The sequence below is a fragment of the Thermobia domestica genome, chromosome 1 (assembly GCF_964235325.1).
Source record: "Thermobia domestica chromosome 1, izTheDome1.hap1.1, whole genome shotgun sequence".
Lineage (NCBI taxonomy): Eukaryota > Metazoa > Arthropoda > Insecta > Zygentoma > Lepismatidae > Thermobia > Thermobia domestica.
In genome coordinates, this window is record NC_137454.1 from 92,842,596 (window position 1) to 92,861,594 (window position 18,999).

Here is an 18,999-nt window from a genome sequence, read left to right on the forward strand (position 1 = left end):
GTTTGTTCACCACAAAGTTCACTTGGCACGAGCTGGGATCGAGCCAGGGACCCCATGCATCAGAGGTGAACGCTCTACCATGGAGTCACCGCGGTCCTTCCCAAACTAATCGTTTATTAAATGCTACTCATTAGCTCTACCATCTGTTGCTTTCGCCCAACTTCGATCATCTTGTTACACAGGCTTATTTGGAGAAGCTGGACACATTAATTTTACCATCCATTAGGATTTTTTTTTTTTTTTTGTGACGATTGATTTCTTATTCAACAAAATGATATCCCGCAGCAATTTGATAAAGATGTGCGCGCCTACCTGGATAATACTGTACCAGGACGTTGGATAGGACGAGAGGGCCCAATCGCTCCTTGCGTTCCCCTCACTTAATCCGCCTAGCTTATTAGTTGTGGGGAGACCGTCAACAACGTAATGTACAGTAAGAAGCCTCCGTCACTAGTTGAACTTCACCATGAAATTAAAATGGCTTGTGGCTACCCTGGAAGGTGTCCAGAAATGAGAGCATTATGCTCAAAAGTGTTTGAATGCTGGTGGTTTGCCGTTTGACCACTTTGAGCACGAAAAAATTGTGTTGCAACTGTTTCTTTTGTAATGTTGTAATAATCATAATAATATATCAGCTATTCTACTTTAAAGAGTAAATACACTTTATTTGAGAAGCCCATTATTTATACGTTAATTACCTTTATTATCTAATGCTTAAGAACATGTTTGGGTGACGTTAGTAGATAACACTTATCATTTTACAGCACGTGAAATTTCCTAACCTTTGATTCTTTCTTCATAGCAGATAACAGCCTTTTAGTTTCCTTTATTTTCTAAGTTTTGTTTACAAGTGTCACAACAATTAACATAAGATGTTGAAGGAAATGTGTTCCACACGTTTGTCATTAACACTGTATCGAATCTCACAATATGGATTACTATATGAACAATATGTCTGTAATCCTATTCGCAAACATTTGAAGTCTACGCTAAAAAATCAACACAGATGTATTTTTACTTCAGTAAGCTTACACCAACAGGTTAGTACATTATGAATTTACTTTTATTCAGTAATCTCTATTAATTTTTATCTTTATAGTCTACGTAAATTGTTAATCTGTATCAGTGGCGTACGCAAGGGAATTTCAGGGCTTCAACTCTCTTTAAGCAATATATTACAGACAAATTAACGTTACTTAACGTACTACTCGGACAAAACCGGGTTCCAAAATGTTTTTACTTCTTGCTCAAGATCTACAGCATGTGGGTGAAATAGCTTGAATATGATTTTAAATGCTAAATATGTTTGTAAAAGTATTTATTTCAATGGAAAAAGCTCGTAATTTAGTGATCAATATTTTTTTCCAAGGGTATGCAAAAACCTGGTTTTGTCTCTCTATATATTTAAATTTACTCACCAAGAGTAATTGGTAACACAAATGCACACAAAAATAATATAAGAGGAGGAACAGCTTCCAAAGATTGAGAACGCGCGAAAATAATTCGATACAGGGAGCTGTTAAGACAAACATGAGTAGTATGTATCAATTAACACTTGTTAGTAATAGTAATCCATTTCTTTTCTAAATCACAATAGAGCTAACATCTATAAACCAGCTACATTTTTCTAAACTAATTCTTCTCTTTAGTATTAACAACGTAGCAGCGAAAAATACCATTCTTCAGGTATAGGGATGCGCACGAGACAAGATTTGTGGCTGTCTCGTCTCGAAAATGTGCTGTAAAAGTGATGTCTCGACTCGAAAAATGTATATTTCTCTATTGGAAGAGCGGTGTCTCGACTCGAATTTTGTCAGGAAAATCCTGTCTCGACTCGTCTCGTGCGCATCTTTACTCAGGTAGACGCTCGACTCGTCTTCCCTGGTGCTCCAGTACCATACAGGCCCGTATCCAGGAGGGTCAAGGGGGGCCGGCCCCTACCTAAATTTTTGCTGGACCCCTAAACTTTTTACGGTAGGCTTGCAAATGAACTATAACATGGTGATAAACTATAATATGGTTGGATCGGACCCCTCTAAATTCAGCCGGTCCCTCCCCCTACATTTTTGGGCTGGCTAACGGCCTGCTATCATACTGACAAGTACTATAAGGTTTCCCTCAAACGAGTAAGAAGTAGTGTAGCAACCAAAAGATATACGCTTGCGTGTTCAATAATCTACTAAGAACTTATGCAAAAGCTACAATTTATTTTCATGGTTAAGTAAGCTGTGAACAGTACTTAAGATAAATAGTGCACCCTAGAAGAGTATAGATCAAATTAAACGAATGGCCACTTACATGTTATAGGCCAACGCATTCATAAGTCATTAATAACTAGCCTTAAGTAACGCACTTGGGACATACAACGTACTGACATCATCCGATTATTAAACATTAGCAGTGAAATAAGTACAAGCACATTATAGGTGTCATCTGAACCGAAATTTTACACAAAGGTATAAATGCTTAGACAAGCAGTCCTAATAATACTCGATACCAAATGAAAATTAAATTAGAAATACGAGTAAAAAATCATTAATAACCTACATATTGAACGAAGTATACACAAAATTAGAGATCTTCATAGATTTTAAGTTATTAGAGTAATAATTATACTTCCTTCCAATTCAGAAGGATCAATACCAAAATCTTAAATTACGTATGTCATGTACGTGTGTCAAATGTAGTACATTAGCTATATTTCACTGCAAAAAATCTATATATTAAAATGCTAGGTTTGTATGTTTGTTTCCAAAGAAAAGTTTATATGTTTGTCTCCAATTCTTTCGTCAATGAGATCTCGAAAACCATAAATGCTATAGTTGTGCCGTTTTTACTGGTCGATTCCAAATTTTATGTAGATTGTCTAGTTCTCATTCAAATTTTCAAAAACCGTGTCATCATTGTTCTATTCAACATTTTATGGGACGTTTAGATCCAATAAGATTAACACTAGCTGATCCTGGGCTCTCTAAACAGCGCATCATTCACATATGAGCATGAATCTTGCCATTCCTCACAACATCTGTACATGTCCCTTTATAGTCACAAGTGAAAGACGTCTTCATAAAAATCGCCAAGGGGTACCATAAAGGGAATATCTCCCACCGTTTGCAAAATTGAGCCTACTTTCAGTTCGAGTTCCTAATTCATGTATAATCAGTGTTTTTTTTCTTGCATGCAGTATGTAATAAGCAAATACATTACATGCACAATTAATTATAATATCAATGATATATGGTGTTCATTGGGTAGAAGACTCCAAACAATAAAGATTCATCTTAGCCTGGAGAAATGATAACTTCGTTTTTGAATATCATTTGCCCATGAAACAAACGCCTGAGAGATAGACAACCCACATATACAACTATATGGTGTTGGAATGTATAACTCCTAGGATATGATGGTTTACTTTTTTAAAAAATGTAACACTTCCAGTGTACTAAAAATGTAGTAAAGAAATAACGGCAATCTTTTTTAAATATTGAATTAGAACTGGACAATTTACACAAAATTTGGAATCGACCAGTGAAAACGGCACGTTTCTAGCACTTGTGATTTTCGAGATCTCATTGTTGAAAGAATTGGAGACAATCATATAAACCTAGAATTTTAATATATAGACTAGCTGAACCTGCGCTCTCTACCCAGCGCATCATTCACATATGAGCATGAATCTCTTTGCCATTCCTTATAACATCTATGTCCCTTTACAGACACAAGTGAAGGACGTCTTGATAAAAAAAAAAAAAAAAAAATCTGCAAGGGGTACCATAAAAGAAAGATTTTCTCGATTATTTCTTCAATATCTCGCACCGTTTGCAAGATTGAGCCTACTTCCGGTTGAAGTTTCTAATTCATGTATGATCATTGTTTTCTTTCTTCTTGCAGGCAGTTCGTAATAAGCAAATACATTACATACACAATTAATTATAATGTCAGTGATATATGGTGTTCATTGGGCAAAACACTCCAAACAATAAAGATTCAACTTAGACTGAAGAAATGGTTATCCTTCCTTTTTCATTACTATTTGGCCATGAAACAAACGCCTGAGGCATTACAACCCCTATATACAACTATGTGATGTTGGAATGTGTAATGCGTAAGATATGATGCTTTAGTTTTTTTTTTTTTTTTTAATTTCAACACTTCCAGTGTACCCGTAAAAATGCAATGAAGGAATAATGACCATGTTCTTTTTTTTTTTTTTTTAAACATTCAATTAGAACTGGATAATCTACGCAAAATTTGCAATCGATAAGTGAAACGTCATCTTTCTAGAACTTGTAGTTTCCGAGATCTCATTGTCGAAAGAATTGGCCACAAACATATAAACGCCCACAAAGATATAATTTAAATGAACTCCAAAAATGGCTGCACAATTGATTTGCATTGATTTTGGGAAGGCTTATTAAAATACAAAGGCTTTGAACAATAATTTTAAGAAATAAACTTTATGAAAAGATCTATTTAAATAATTAATTTAAAGTACACACATTTTAAAATATTTGTCTTTGTTAAACGTAAAATCACAAATAACCGTAAATCAATGGTTTGTAATTACAAGTTAGAGGTTGGACCTGAGGCGTTTTTATTTTAATTGTAACGTTTTAATAGATAAGATTGTTGGAGGCCGAAACTACGGTACTAGGCAACCAGTAGAGAAGTTACGTATGGCAGGTTAACGGACATTGCAGACGCTTTGCGTTTTAGTTGAGCTGTTACTTATCTTGAAACTGTGAAATATCAAGGATGTATCAAAAGTTTGAGGCCATAGGCCAATTTCGTTATGTGCAAAGATATGAAAAAATGGACAGAGATGAAAGTTATTGGAAATAGGTAGTTTCCAAGACCGCCAATTTCTCTGTAAATTTAAGGGGGGGGGGCGCTTTCAGATACAGAAGACATATATATGAGAATTTTAAGACAAATTGCATTCAAAATATGCAAATATTATATATTCATAAATACAATGAGGGGCCCACATAAACTTTGCCCTCCCCTTCAGGATCGGCGCCCTTGGTAGTTTTCAATTTAACCTCAAACCGTGTTCTGGTGTCATTTTAAGCACTATCAAATATTCAAGGTAATATATGTAAATTGTAGTTTGGTTAGAAACATTGTTAGTCTCCGTACCTTCAAATCAGTTCAAGGCCAACGTGTGAAGAGAGTAGTCGCGCAATGGAGTCGGTATCGGTACGTGATTTAAAAAAAAAAAAAAAAAAAAAAACTTTGTGCGGGTTCCAGAAATGACCCCATATCATAGTTGCCGTTCACCTTTTTTTAATAAAACACATTAGAGCAGTAGTTTCTTTAGAAGTAGCTTTTTGTTTCTATTGTGGTATATGTGTGTTACAATGGCTTCCACTTCTAAAGAACAGTTAAATGTTGACCAGCATGAGTTAGAACTTTATAGCTTCCGTTTTAGAGGAAATAAGTGATGGAGATGAACTAAAGATGGAGAACACAAATTCCAGAATTTAATTCGGAACATGATACTGGGAGTGAGCAACAATCTAATAATGATTTAGATTGTGTAGACATCAACAACGTAGTGGACAGTGCTAAAAGTAAAATGTTTTATGGACGTAACAGATTCAAGTTGTGTGGTTACGCACCGAAAACCAGAGTTACGGACTTGTGTCCGAGTTCTCCTTAAATGGGTTAACAAAATAGTTCTTTAATCATGCACGCTATTTAATGATTATCATGTCAAAATACCACACTGGCAATTAGCTGTTTAGTCATTCCAAATGTTTTCTTGCAAAATTACCATACTGATAATAATGAACAAAATTGGCATATTACCTGTTCCAAGTATTTTCTTGCAAAATTACCATACTGACAATGGTGAACAAAATTGGTATATCAGCTATTCCAAGTGCAAAATTACCATTCTGATAATGGTAAACAAAATTGGCATATTAGCTGTTCCAAGTGCAAAATTACCATTCTGACAAATGTGAACAAAACTGGCATATTGGCTGTTCCAAGTGCAAAATTATCATTCTGGCAATGGTGAACAAAACTGGCATATTGGCTGTTCCAAGTGCAAAATTACCATTCTGACAATGGTGAACAAAATTGGCATATTAACTGTTCCAAGTGCAAAATTATCATTCTGGCAATAGTGAATAAAACTGGCATATTGGCTGTTCCAACTGCAAAATTACCATTCTGACAATAGTGAACAAAACCGGCATATTACCTGTTCCAAGTATTTTCTTGCAAAATTATCATTCTGATAACAGTGAACAAAATTGGCATATTAGCTGTTTAGTCATTCTAAATATTTTTTTGCAAAATTATCACTCTAAGAATAGAGAACACAACTGGCGTAAGAGCTGTTTAGTCATTCCAAATTTATCATTCTGACAATGGTGAACAAAACTGGCATACTAGATGTTTAGTCATTCCGTTTTTTTTTTTTTTTTTTTTGTAAAATTACCATTCTGACAATAGTGAACAAAGCTGCCATATTAGTTGTTCAGTTATACTGTTTTCTTTTTCTTTATTTTTCTTCTTCTTTTTTTGCAAAATTACCATTCTGACAATAGTGAACAAAACTAGCATATTAGTTATTCAGTCATACTGTTTCCTTTTTTCTTTTTTCTTTCTTTTCTTTTTTCTTTCTTTTTTCTTTCTTTTTTTTCTTTCTTTTTTTTTTTTTTTGGAAAATTACCATTCTGACAATGGTGAACAAAACTGGCATGTTAGCTGTTTAGTCAATACATGCTGTATGTTATTAGACAACCACAATTTTTGTCTATTGGCGCATACGCAGTTAATTGCGTAGGGATTCAGAAACTCAAGGGCTTAGTAGCTTTCCCCTCCAAAAAACACAAAATAGCACTCAAATAACGCCAACGGATAACCCTCCTGCTGCCAAAACCCATGCGTCAATGCTTGTACGACATTGCCTTATGTCTTTTCCAAATTATAAAGAAAGGGATCTGATGTTTAATGACAATTTTTCCTTTTTCTTTATTTTTTGTCAAATTTTTAAAAAATCTTTTTATAACATATTTTTCTTTTACTTTCCCGTAACTTTGATACAGTATACATATTTGCCGTGAAACTAGAACAATGTAACACAACAAGCATGAACATTTCTTCTGAACACTGAATACTCGAAAATATTTTTCTCGTCTCGATTTTCGAAAAGATGTTCTCATCTCATTTCATTTTGTAAATTCACATACAAAATTTACGCCCTGATTTTCTTGACTTGCTAATTATGCTATGTATAAATGTCGGAAGTCTTAACGGCTGTCAGTTTGTTTATCTTTACTTGGCGCATACATAGTTAATCCCGTACGGATTCAGAAACTCAAAGGATTCGTCCCTCCTCCCCCAAAAAAACAACACAAAAAGAACTCAATTCGAATCAGAAGTGGTTAAAAATAATCATTTCGGGTTTCAATATTTATAGCCATAGAACAAAAATGGTAAGATATAGCGACAAACATTTTTCTGCATTCGATTCAGGGCCTCAATGAGACGTTCAGATGCGAAAACGATTATCTTCATCAAACGATATTTTTCAGTAGTAATCACTGTAGTAATTTAGATACAATGCATTTAATGAGAGTGATCAAAACGTTTACGCATTCCAGTGGCAAAATGTTAAACTATGGATTAATAAATTTTTGCCTATGCAAAGAACGTATCTTTTCCAAGTCAAAAATATGTAGAACTAAGAAACAACGAAAAATGGACGACAATTATGCTTAATTAGCCGTGTAGAAAAGACCTAGAATTTAAACACTAGCAAAAACTCTGGGATCTACTAAAAATATTATTTTATTAATATGTACTCATTTTAAAGCTACTTAGACAATCTATTGAAGAAACATAATACTTAAATAATGTTAGTTTTTATGGTCATTATTATCCCTTGCTAACTACTTTGTAATTTTGGAGAGTTAAATTGATCGTAAATTAGTGAAACTAATTTAAGAAAATTCGTCTTTTTGATCCACTAGTTTAACAAAATATTGTTTTACACAGTTCTCCTTAACAATTCATGTACAGTACAACATTCAAAAACACATATTTCTATTTTGACTAAATATACTCAAAGTTTCTTAAATTATTCATTTACGAGCTGTAGTGTCCGGAGTTGCGCGGGAAAAATAGGTTTATATTTCAAAGATATATTTGAGCTTCTTTTTCCCATTAGGATATGTATTTGAATCAAAATGTAGTACGAACGCATTTCCAGCCAGGGGCAAATGAATAAACTTGCCGCTAACGAAGAGAAACGCCTTGGACTTTCATGGTATCGGGAATGTCATTATTGATTTCAACAAGCCCGAAAAGTATTGAAGAGACACAAATATTTTTCAGTTTAGAATTTTAAATTTTCACCCTTCCTTTTAAACCTCCATGCCGATAAGGTCAACTTTTTACGTGAACGACATCGGTAATATCACAATTCATGTCAGTGACCTCAAAAACTATGGATATGACATTAATATCCTTCATTTTCGATTATTTTTACATATTCCTGTGTCCCCCATGGAAGGCTACTATACCATACAACCCTAATGGAGCTACGGCAGTGAGTTACGTAGTTTGAGCAGCACACAACATAAAACACGCTTACATTTATTATATATATTTATTTAAAATCTCACATTGGGACTTACTTTGGACGAAAAACCTTTAATGAACGAGACATTTTAAATTATGTCATTATTATTATTATTATTATTATTATTATTATTATTATTATTATTATTATTATTATTGCAACAGTTAAATGGAGCAATTACCTCGGCCAAGTTCGTTAATACATATTCATCAACCGGTTGTGGTATAAATAAATCCACTGTCATATCAATTATTAGCTCACTCTGTAGAGCTTTGACGTTCAGTTTCAGAGATTACGAGTTCGAATCTAGGTTAAGTAAAGAGATTTTTTCTGATTTCATTCTTCAGATGGAAATATTTCTCTCTTTACTTTATTTCGTCATCTTCGAATTAAACACTACACACAAAGTATCATATTTAACTATTATAATTCTATATTTACGAAAGTAAATTACATGATGTAAACAGAATATTGAAAAATAATTTCGGTATGACAAATATCTGCAGACAAATCCACAACTCACACTGATGTATTGCTATTACAAGTTTTACTTAATTTGTATTTAACGTTCACATGTAATATACCGACGTTCTGTCAACTCCAACTATACCTCAGATGTTAAACATAATAATTATTTATGGCGTGAAATGATTTTATATGGCGTGAAATGATTTATGGCGTGAAATGATTTATGGCGTGAAATGACGACTTGAACTCTCGCGGTTTACCACTGAGCTAACATGACCACTCGAGGGAAGCTCCTTTTAACGAAATATAACTGAGTTTCCAAGACAATGACATTCATATTCATTGCAAACCTTGTTTTCTCTCCTTTCTTTTATTTTACTATGTTCTCTGTATTTGCTTTCATTGCAAATGTTCTTGTACATATGTAAAAGTTCTTTTACGTATGGAAATCAAAATGACAAAACGAGCACGTGGATACATAGTTTCGAAATATTGTATCAATAAGTATTTCAGTCAGTGTTACTTCTTTCTACACTGAACACTATTCCAACATGTCTTATTATTAGGTATATTTAGAAGAAGAAATAACACATCTGCAAAAAATTTCCCGATTGCTAAAGTTTTCTTGGAGGTTCGAACCAGCATCTTTGGTTTACTGTTTTCCGTAGATAGCCGAAGTTGGACTTTGAAGATTTTTTTTTTTTTTTTTTGCCTCAAAACAACAATAAAGAATGAGGTCATTCTGTGTGGAACAGTGTGTATCATGTAATTCTTACAAAAAACAATAGGAGATTAGGGAGATTGGAATTGTGTTTCTACTTCCGAAAACGGAAGTTTGCTGAAGGGAAAATTAAAAAAAAAAGTTTTTCTCTAAAATGGCTGTAGCGATTTTGTTTATTTTTCATATATCAATATTTGGTTAGCAATCCTATACTGTGATATGTCATTTTTCTGGGAAAATCTTGAATGGATAGTTTATTCATGGGGGTGAATTCTTTCTGCAAAGTGCATAGCTCGACAATATCGAAATATCAATGTAGTAATAACGAACACACTATTTCGTCTCGATTATAGCTCACTTCAATTGACATGAAGTTTGTCTAACAGGAAACAAAAAGCTAACAAACTCTTTCATTTATAATATTAGTAAATAGTAAGTTGTTTAGGCATGGGCGGCGATTAGGGGGGCAAGAGGGGGCAGTTGCCCCCCCACTTTTTTGAAGTGACCACTTAACTTTTAAATTATATCATATATTTTTCGGTGATAGGCTAGAATCTTCATTATTCGATTTAAAAAAGTACCAAAAAAGCTTTTTACTTCCGTTTTTTTCTCAAGACTGGAGGCATTATAGAACACGTTACATATGTTTCCACGTCTTTTTGCGTCGAGACGTAGTGTGATGACGTCATAACTAAAAATATTTTTTGTTATGACTTTTAAAATTACTTTTTGCAAAGCTTACTTTTGTACCTAAAACACTGAAATTTTGCACACACATTTAGTGCACGCCTAAGTATTTTTCAGATTTGTTTCAGATCTCTGCGTTGAAACAGAGGGGTACAGAGGAACAGAAAAGTACAAAGAAGGAATATTTTTTAAACAAATAATCCATTTCTTCATGATTTTCCCACCTCAGGTACTAGTACATGATGGAGACATGTGAGTGGTACCGTTTGAAAGTATGTTCTATTCTTAAGGGAATGATGTACGAACAATGATCATAGGATAAATAGTAATGTTTCAGGAAAATTTTATATTACATCCGGGTCATCTGGGGCATTGTGGAAATGTTCTTAGCTCATTGGTAAACATTTTCTTGCACTTAGTTTTCAAGTAGAAGCTTGAAACATTTATACACATTTAGTACACCCCTTCATAGTTTTCAGTTGATTTTGAGATTTGTGCGTTAACAAAAGGGGTCCAGAGGGGATCAAAGTTTGAAAAAAAATCAGAAAAAAATCCAGATTTCCCTCAAAATTTCCTGCGTTAGAGACATAATAGGAAAACGTAAATGGAACCGTTTGAAAGGTTGTTCTATTCTAAAGAGAATGAGGTACTAACCATGATCCTAGGATAAAAATGGATGATGCTGTAGCTGATTGACTGAAATTCAATAATTTACCTTTAAAAAGCCATAATTTAAAATGGTTAATGTATATAGTTTCATTTGGAAATGTAAAGTTTTTGGATATTACTGGTTCATAGAAAAAATGGTACCATATAATATTTGTCGTTGCGTAAGTGTGTAGGCCTATTGGTTATTTGTCTTCCCGTGGAGTTAAGACAGCTACAGGAATTGCGTTTTAATTGCAGTTCGAAGGAATTAATATTACAATTGCGTTGTAGCATATGCATGTAGTATTTACTGTCTTTCATTTTCTAAGAGTAATAACATACATTTAATGGCAAGTGTGGAGTTAAAAATGTAAGTTATTCATTAATCCCCAGTTTCAATATAACTTCTACAAAACAAGCCTCATTATTCATTAGTATGATTAATAATATCCTTTCTATTTATTTGTTTTGCAAATATGTTATTAAATAATCTGATCACAACTTTCCAGACTGAATTTTAAGATGTTCATGAGCAAGGAATCAAGGGTTAGTACCTATGTGCGTTGCTCTTGTCAATTTACTTAATTAAATATGAAACACCATATATGGTATTTCAACTGGAAAAGATAGTATCCTATTAGTTATACAACCTTTCGTCAAACACAGTGTTAGGAACACTAACATTGATATACACATATTCAGATCATATCTTGCCCCCCCACTTGTAACTTCCAATCGCCGCCACTGAGTTTAGGTATTAACGAGGACTTAAGGAAAGAATATAGTCGTATGTCCTAAATTCCGAAATACACACGAATGAAGCTACTCCAACAACTAGTATAAACACTGTGGGCATTATGCAGAGTCGTTCTGACACGTAATTAGTGCCATACTAAATAGCTCGATTAACATATGTTTCCTGCAGTAGTCAAACCTTTAGTATGACGCTAATCATACATCAAAACGACTCTGCATAAGGCGGTGTATTATTATTACTTTCATTAGTAGATTTTCAGAAAGTCTTACATTGTTAAATCACTTACACACTTTAAACTGAAAGATTTAATTTTAGATCACTGACATAGACAAAAACCAGTACTTATAAGATGTGAATATTATAGATCCATGTTTTGATCAATTTGGATTCCGAAAAGCATTACTCTCTTTGGCTTCCGTACGCTTATTCCTCCAAGTATTGTATACTTGCTAGATTACAAGTTACTATTATATAGTGTATATGTATGTATACATTACCATTATATTTATTTATATGGTGAGTATATATACTGTAGTTTAGGTTTTAGTTTAACATTTCACGTTTATGTTCCGAGGCTAAGGGAGACGATGATGATGATGAATGAAATGGTGGAAGAAAGAAAGAAGAGGAAACAAAAGATCCTCGAGAGAATGCACATGTTGTTTGCCCACCACAAAGTGCACTTAACGCGAGCTGCGATCGATGAAACAGGCACTCCACACACCAGAGGTGAGCGCTCCAGTAGTGAGCCAACGAGGCTCATCATTATAATTTTATTAACTGGAAATTATGTCTAAGTAACAGACGGAAAAAGTGGATCGAAAAAGATAGGGAGACACATGATACCACGCCGTCCTCTGTGCCTATCTTCGCTCATTATAGTGACCCCGCGTGGCGTAGTCGCTAACATTCTCGCCTTCGGTGTGAACGGTCCCGGGTTCGATTCCCGGTAGATTCACTCAGTCGAGAAAGTATAAAAAACTTTCTCAGGCCAGCCTTCCTGAATGAGGTTTTCCTGGGTTTTCCTTATTCACACCAGGTAAATGCCGGGGTGGTACCTAACTTATAGGTTCCAGTCTGCTTCTTTCCTTTTCTCCGGATAGTGTGCTCGTCGAGGTACGTAATTCCTGTGTAAGGGCCTGGTTCGTATTTTAAGTTAATCTTCTAAATAACCCAACGCGTTTTATCACTTTCTTAATTGGCTTTTAATATTTCACCATGATAAGTATATCTAATTAGCTTTTCTGCACATATAATAAAATATATATAGACCTTTCATACACACTTATTTATTCGTTAAGATGTCCACGTATATGTACAATTATCTATATCGTTGCTATAGTAACAACAACTTATATTTTAGCTACCGATTACAAAATAATATCGAAATCTCTATATGTCTTTCTTTTTCATTATACATTATATTGCTCACATAATTCGCCTCTGATCCCTTCTGTAAATAGGCACAGATTGCCAATGATACATACAACGATATCGTTGTAGATGTCGCCTCGAACGGGACTTCCATAATAGTTTTACTATGAAGGAAAGAACCCTGGGTTATATATCATGAAACATTTATCTTTTGAATAGCCCTCATATATATAATATCAACTTTAATGCACATACATAATTAACTTTTCCATTTATATATAATATACTATAACATCACACATTCTTATATTTGTCAGTATATCTCAGTATTAATAACGACGAATTACAATTATCATAATTAAGGCTATTCAAGAATTAAACCTAACTAATAGTTTCTTTATAGGATACAAAATCAACTATTCCTTCATATGCAAACAACACTCTTTATAAACAAAGATCTTCATAAGATTAGATATTGATAAGATCAGAAGTCCACAAAGTTGGAACATATAAACGCATTGATGGTCATCATTTAATACATTAATAAGTTTTGAAAAATCAAGAGATTCGATATTCATTACTCTTATTCCTTCCATGTAATAAATTACATCTATTTCATATTACTTTCATAAGTTTACATTAAAATTACGATCTTTTATTTTTAAATATTCATAATATTCAAATAAATAATTATGAGATAACTTTGCAAAAGACAAGAAACACAAATTATCATTTCTTCAATTAGTGCTATAAAAGGAAATTGCAACAAAACTATAAGGAACAAATCAATAATATTTTCAGTTAACTGCCATAAATTAACTTCGTCAATATTCCGTAAATAATGAGTTTTACCCATAATCAAAATATTTCATAATTACATATGTTTTAACATACATTTTAATAATAAATCGACTGAAGAACATATCAACCATAGACGTAAGCAAAGGCCAATTTAATACAAATCCATCGGACGCCTTTTTGTCAGTTCAAGTTATACGTTCGAAGGGTTCATTTAAGGAACATTGTATAGCACAATCTTGTGTACGTGCTTGTCTTTCATAGGATGATACCATATTTTGATTCCTGTTTACAAAATTCCTGCCATCTGCAAATTGATTTTGTGAAGATCTGCGATAACTATTACTCCTACTGTAATTCCTGTTGTTAATTCTAAAATTCCTAGCCCCATTTCTATAATTAGGTTGCGTTTGATTTCCGGTACCATTATAACTACTCATTCTATTATTGAAATTACGAACATTAGTATCATTTTCAGGTTGTATATCTACATTACGAACAGATGCATATTGTGTCTGATTACGTGCATAATTACCCTGACCTCTATCCTGCATCTTATTGTTATTTTGAATTGCAGATTGACTCTCATAACTCTGAATGAGCATAATTAAATGATTGAAATTAATGCACTGAGCTGACATTAACAACTGTTGTAATCTAAATGGCAATAAGAGGCCTATGTTTAGCAGAAGGGGTCCAGCTCTTTTCTCTAAAAAAATGTTACAATTTTGGTAATTTCTGTTCACATTCGGTTAGTTTAGGGTAGGGTTGATTAGTTTAAGTTAGGTTAGGCTAGTTTAGGTTACGTTAGGTTAGTTTAGTTTATGTTATATTAGTGTAAGAGTCCCGCATAATTTTCCAAAAAATGATTGAATTTCGCTTATTTCTACTAATATTACGTTAGTTTAGGTTCGTTCAGGTTAGCTTACGTTAGTTTATTTTAGGTTAGGTTAGGTTTGGTTACGTTATGTTACGTCTAAGTACTTGCATCACTCATTTCTCCTGTAAATTTTGTGTTTTTTACGTGCTTCTGGACCCCTTGTACTAAACATACCCCCAATAAGATCCTAATTGAAGCTATAATTCGGGATTCCGGATGATTCGGATTTAATGATCTTAGCTCATGATATGTTGATAGTACAAATTCAGTAACACTACGGTGTAACTTTGGATTGTAGTGGTTCGTTCGTAAAACAACATCTCTATTTGCTACCATAAAATCGTTTTCATAATTCGACAAAAGAGCATTCTTAAAATCTGAATACGAATGAAGACTACTTCTAATAGCCTTAAACCATGTTAAGCAAGGTGGCAACAAGATATGCGGTAATATTTTTAAGAATTGAGACTCATTTACACCAATGAGCTCACATTCATCCTGAAATTTTTCGAGAAATGCCCTAGCGGGTATATCTCCTGGCACACCACTAAACTTTGTGAGCGACTTTACTTCGCTAAACCGTAATTGATTACCTGTAGATGTCTTCATACCTCTACTGGAGACGTGTCTGCGTTTGGATGTTTGCCTCTCTCGTTCTTCTCCGCCACTACTCTCTACACCACTCGATGATCCAGCAAATTCCAATGTTGCTCTTGGAGGATGATCAGGTACCCAACCTGTGGCTATAGGATGACTCGTGCCTTCGGTATCCTGAAATGAAGTTCCGGGAATGCATCTTTCTTTGATGAAATTAACTTCATCTTGCAGTACTTTGATGTAGTTTTCATGTGCGTTAATTGTCGATTTTAAAACATCCATAGATTCTTGAATTTCTGTGCTTCGCTGTACAACTTTTTCTATTTTCTCTTCGTATTTCTCGAATTTTTGCACCACATGTAAGTTCATTTGATCTAACTGATGTTGCACATGCTACCATCTATCTTCATTACGTTGATTCAATTTTACTATTTTTTCATCAAAGTCGTTGGCTAGTTGCGTTAATTTCTGGCCAATTTTTCATTCACATATTGCATTTGCTGGTCCAATTTTTCATCCACATGTTGCATTTGCTGGTCCAGTTTTTCATTCACTTGCTCCGATTGGTTTTTTATCTGCTCGGACTGATTTTTTATCTGTTGAGCCAAATCTTTTAGAATGTCTGCCAAATTGTCCCTCGGAGTCAATTCAGGATTCACACTTTGACCATCAACCAAATTATCACTTTCCGTGGCCATATTTCGTTTAATTACTTTTCCACTTCGCAAAATTGTGATATTAAAATTGCGTTGAAATGCCGTTTTTACTAGACCTTCGAAACGATACTTTATATAACTCCCGTGGTGAGGCACCAATTTTTATAAGGGCCTGGTTCGTATTTTAAGTTAATCTTCTAAATAACCCAACGCGTTTTATCACTTTCTTAATTGGCTTTTAATATTTGGCCATGATAAGTATATCTAATTAGCTTTTCTGCACATATAATAAAATATATATAGACCTTTCATACACACTTATTTATTCGTTAAGATGTCCACGTATATGTACAATTATCTATATCGTTGCTATAGTAACAACAACTTATATTTTAGCTACCGATTACAAAATAATAATATCGAAATCTCTATATGTCTTTCTTTTTCATTATACATTATATTGCTCACATAATTCGCCTCTGATCCCTTTCTGTAAATAGGCACAGATTGTCAATGATACATACAACGTTATCGTTGTACCTGATACGTGTCGAGCTAAGTGACCATAGATGCCGAAAGCACAGAAACCTACATCCTTTGCCCATTGCATTTTTTTAGGAAGTGGAGGGACGCCATATATATATTTCTTAGAAGTAGAGGGACGACTCCTCCCTCACTTTTACCTCTGCTAGTAAACTGTGGTTCTGGATATAGCTTTAGATTGACCCATTGTTCTTTTTCGATTATTAATAATATATATTACATTCACTTAAGTACATTTATAGAGAGAGTACTGGTGTTTGTCTCTAGTGAGAAAGACTGATGAACATCTATAGGCTAGTGGTTGCCGGTGACAATAACCGACTGGTTTCGGGTAGTTGACTTCAAATCGCGAGGCGCAATCCATTATAGGTTCGAGTTCCATTCAAGGGCATAGGCGCTTTTAACTATCCTTTCTTTGTGGTACTGTTGTGCCTTTTAAGTATAACGTGGTTTGTCAGTACGTGGTACGCGTTCCATTGGTGCTACGCGAGTCACTGCTTTAATATTGAATAATATTACCTGAAAGACTATGGAGACAATGTCCTGGGGGGAGGAAAAAAGGGCCCGCGAGTTTTTAACTGATTCTTGTAGTACTTGGCCAGAGAAATATATTAGTGAAACAATTTTCAAAATCGGCACAAGCAAACATGAAGAAAATCACATTTTCATGTACCGGTTCAAAATGGGGAGGAAAAAAGGACCCGCGAGTTTTTAACTGATTCTTGTAGTACTCGGCGAGAGAAATCGACTAGTAAAGGAATTTTCAAAATTGGCGCAGGCAAACATGGAGAAAATCGTATTTTCATGTACCGGTTCAAAATGGGGAAGGAATAAGGGGCCACGAGTTTTTCCTTCCCCATTTAAACCGTTACATGAAAATGCGATTTCCTTCCTATAATGTAACAGTTCCTATAATGCTATATAGCAATTCCACACTTTACACCAGAGCATCAGACTATGTACAGCATATCACTTACAAGTTGCGTAGATGCCTACTACAACACAGACACGCTAATTGACGCTATTCCACAACAAAACTGCAAGACAGCTTTCCGCGAACCGCTCGAAATTGGCACACAAGTGACGATAGTTCGGTAGTGTGTGGCCAAAGCATTATGTCCTTAGTGAAGTACTATGAGCTACGTACGTGCTGCTACTTGTAAGCAAAGCGCCACATTCTCTTTCCTCCTTGTAGGCATTCCATTCAGCTTCAAGGTACTGTACATTAAAACTTCGGAAAAAGTTTTTCCCCCATTGTTTGGATGTAATTGAAACGATCTTCTAAAAAAAATCTCCAGCAGTGACAAATTCAAAATTTAAGTGGGCTTCATTAGAATGCTATTTTGTTACATTCACAATAGCAATGTATTTTTTTCGTAGCTCAGAGGAAAGGGGCGGTTTGCCAACTCCAAGGGAGTGGAAAAGCCCTTCAAAAGTATCCCTAGAAGAAGATTACCTAACGGATAAATCAAGTACACTGCTCCAGCGCATTTCTTTGTATCGTTATGCAACGTGTGCAACATCTCATGTTTTGTCCATGTTTGTTGCTTCTATCCACGGAAGTATCATATTCTACGGAATTACATATTACGAGAAGGAAACCCTTTATTGCAGCTTGCTTTTACCCAATATGTATTCATGCAACATTTGGAGAATCCCTTGTATACTCGTTCATCACATAGAATCTTTACATTTTTAGATACTACATTTTATATTTCTATAGATACCCGACTGTCCTATACACAGTTATTTTAAACCTAATCTGGATCAAAGTTATTTTTTCCATTTTTACACACTCGCAACTTGGACAGGAAGCCGTTTGTCTATCATCCGTCACTATTAGCCTAAAGCAGTGGTTCTCCTCCAATTCCTATCATGACCCCGATTTTATCATCTCTACTTGCAGCGACCCTCATTTTATTACATCTCTTGCCAGCGACCCCCTTTATAATTTCTGGTTCGTAATAAGCTTCTGTGGGATTTTTAATATTCCTACTGCGGAGATCCCATGATATTCATCTATTCCTATAATAGTAGAATCCATTTCGTGTATATAGTGGATACAATAACTTCCCTAAAAGCGAATGGATTAAAACAAAATTTCGTCGTTTCATTCATATTACAAATACATCAATTCCGATCCGTCATACTGTTTCAAAAGGGAGGTCGTTTGAAAATTTTAAAACTCCATAACTTCCTTAATTTTGAGTCATATGATAAAAAAAAAGTAATTTCTAACTTTGGTTAAAAAAGCTTGGACAGTTGTTAAAA

At 34.3% G+C, this 18,999-nt stretch overlaps 1 protein-coding gene across 1 annotated transcript in view; it reads left to right on the forward strand.

The window, feature by feature from the left end:
• The first annotated feature begins 814 nt into the window (after positions 1-814).
• LOC145687346 (D-lactate dehydrogenase, mitochondrial-like) overlaps positions 815-18,999 on the forward strand; it is a 50,105-nt gene continuing 31,920 nt past the window's right edge. The window contains exon 1 of the mRNA XM_081760804.1: positions 815-1,040. Within this exon, the coding sequence (XP_081616930.1) occupies positions 873-1,040 (168 nt within the window). The 5' untranslated portion in view covers positions 815-872. The remainder of the gene's footprint in view (positions 1,041-18,999) is intronic.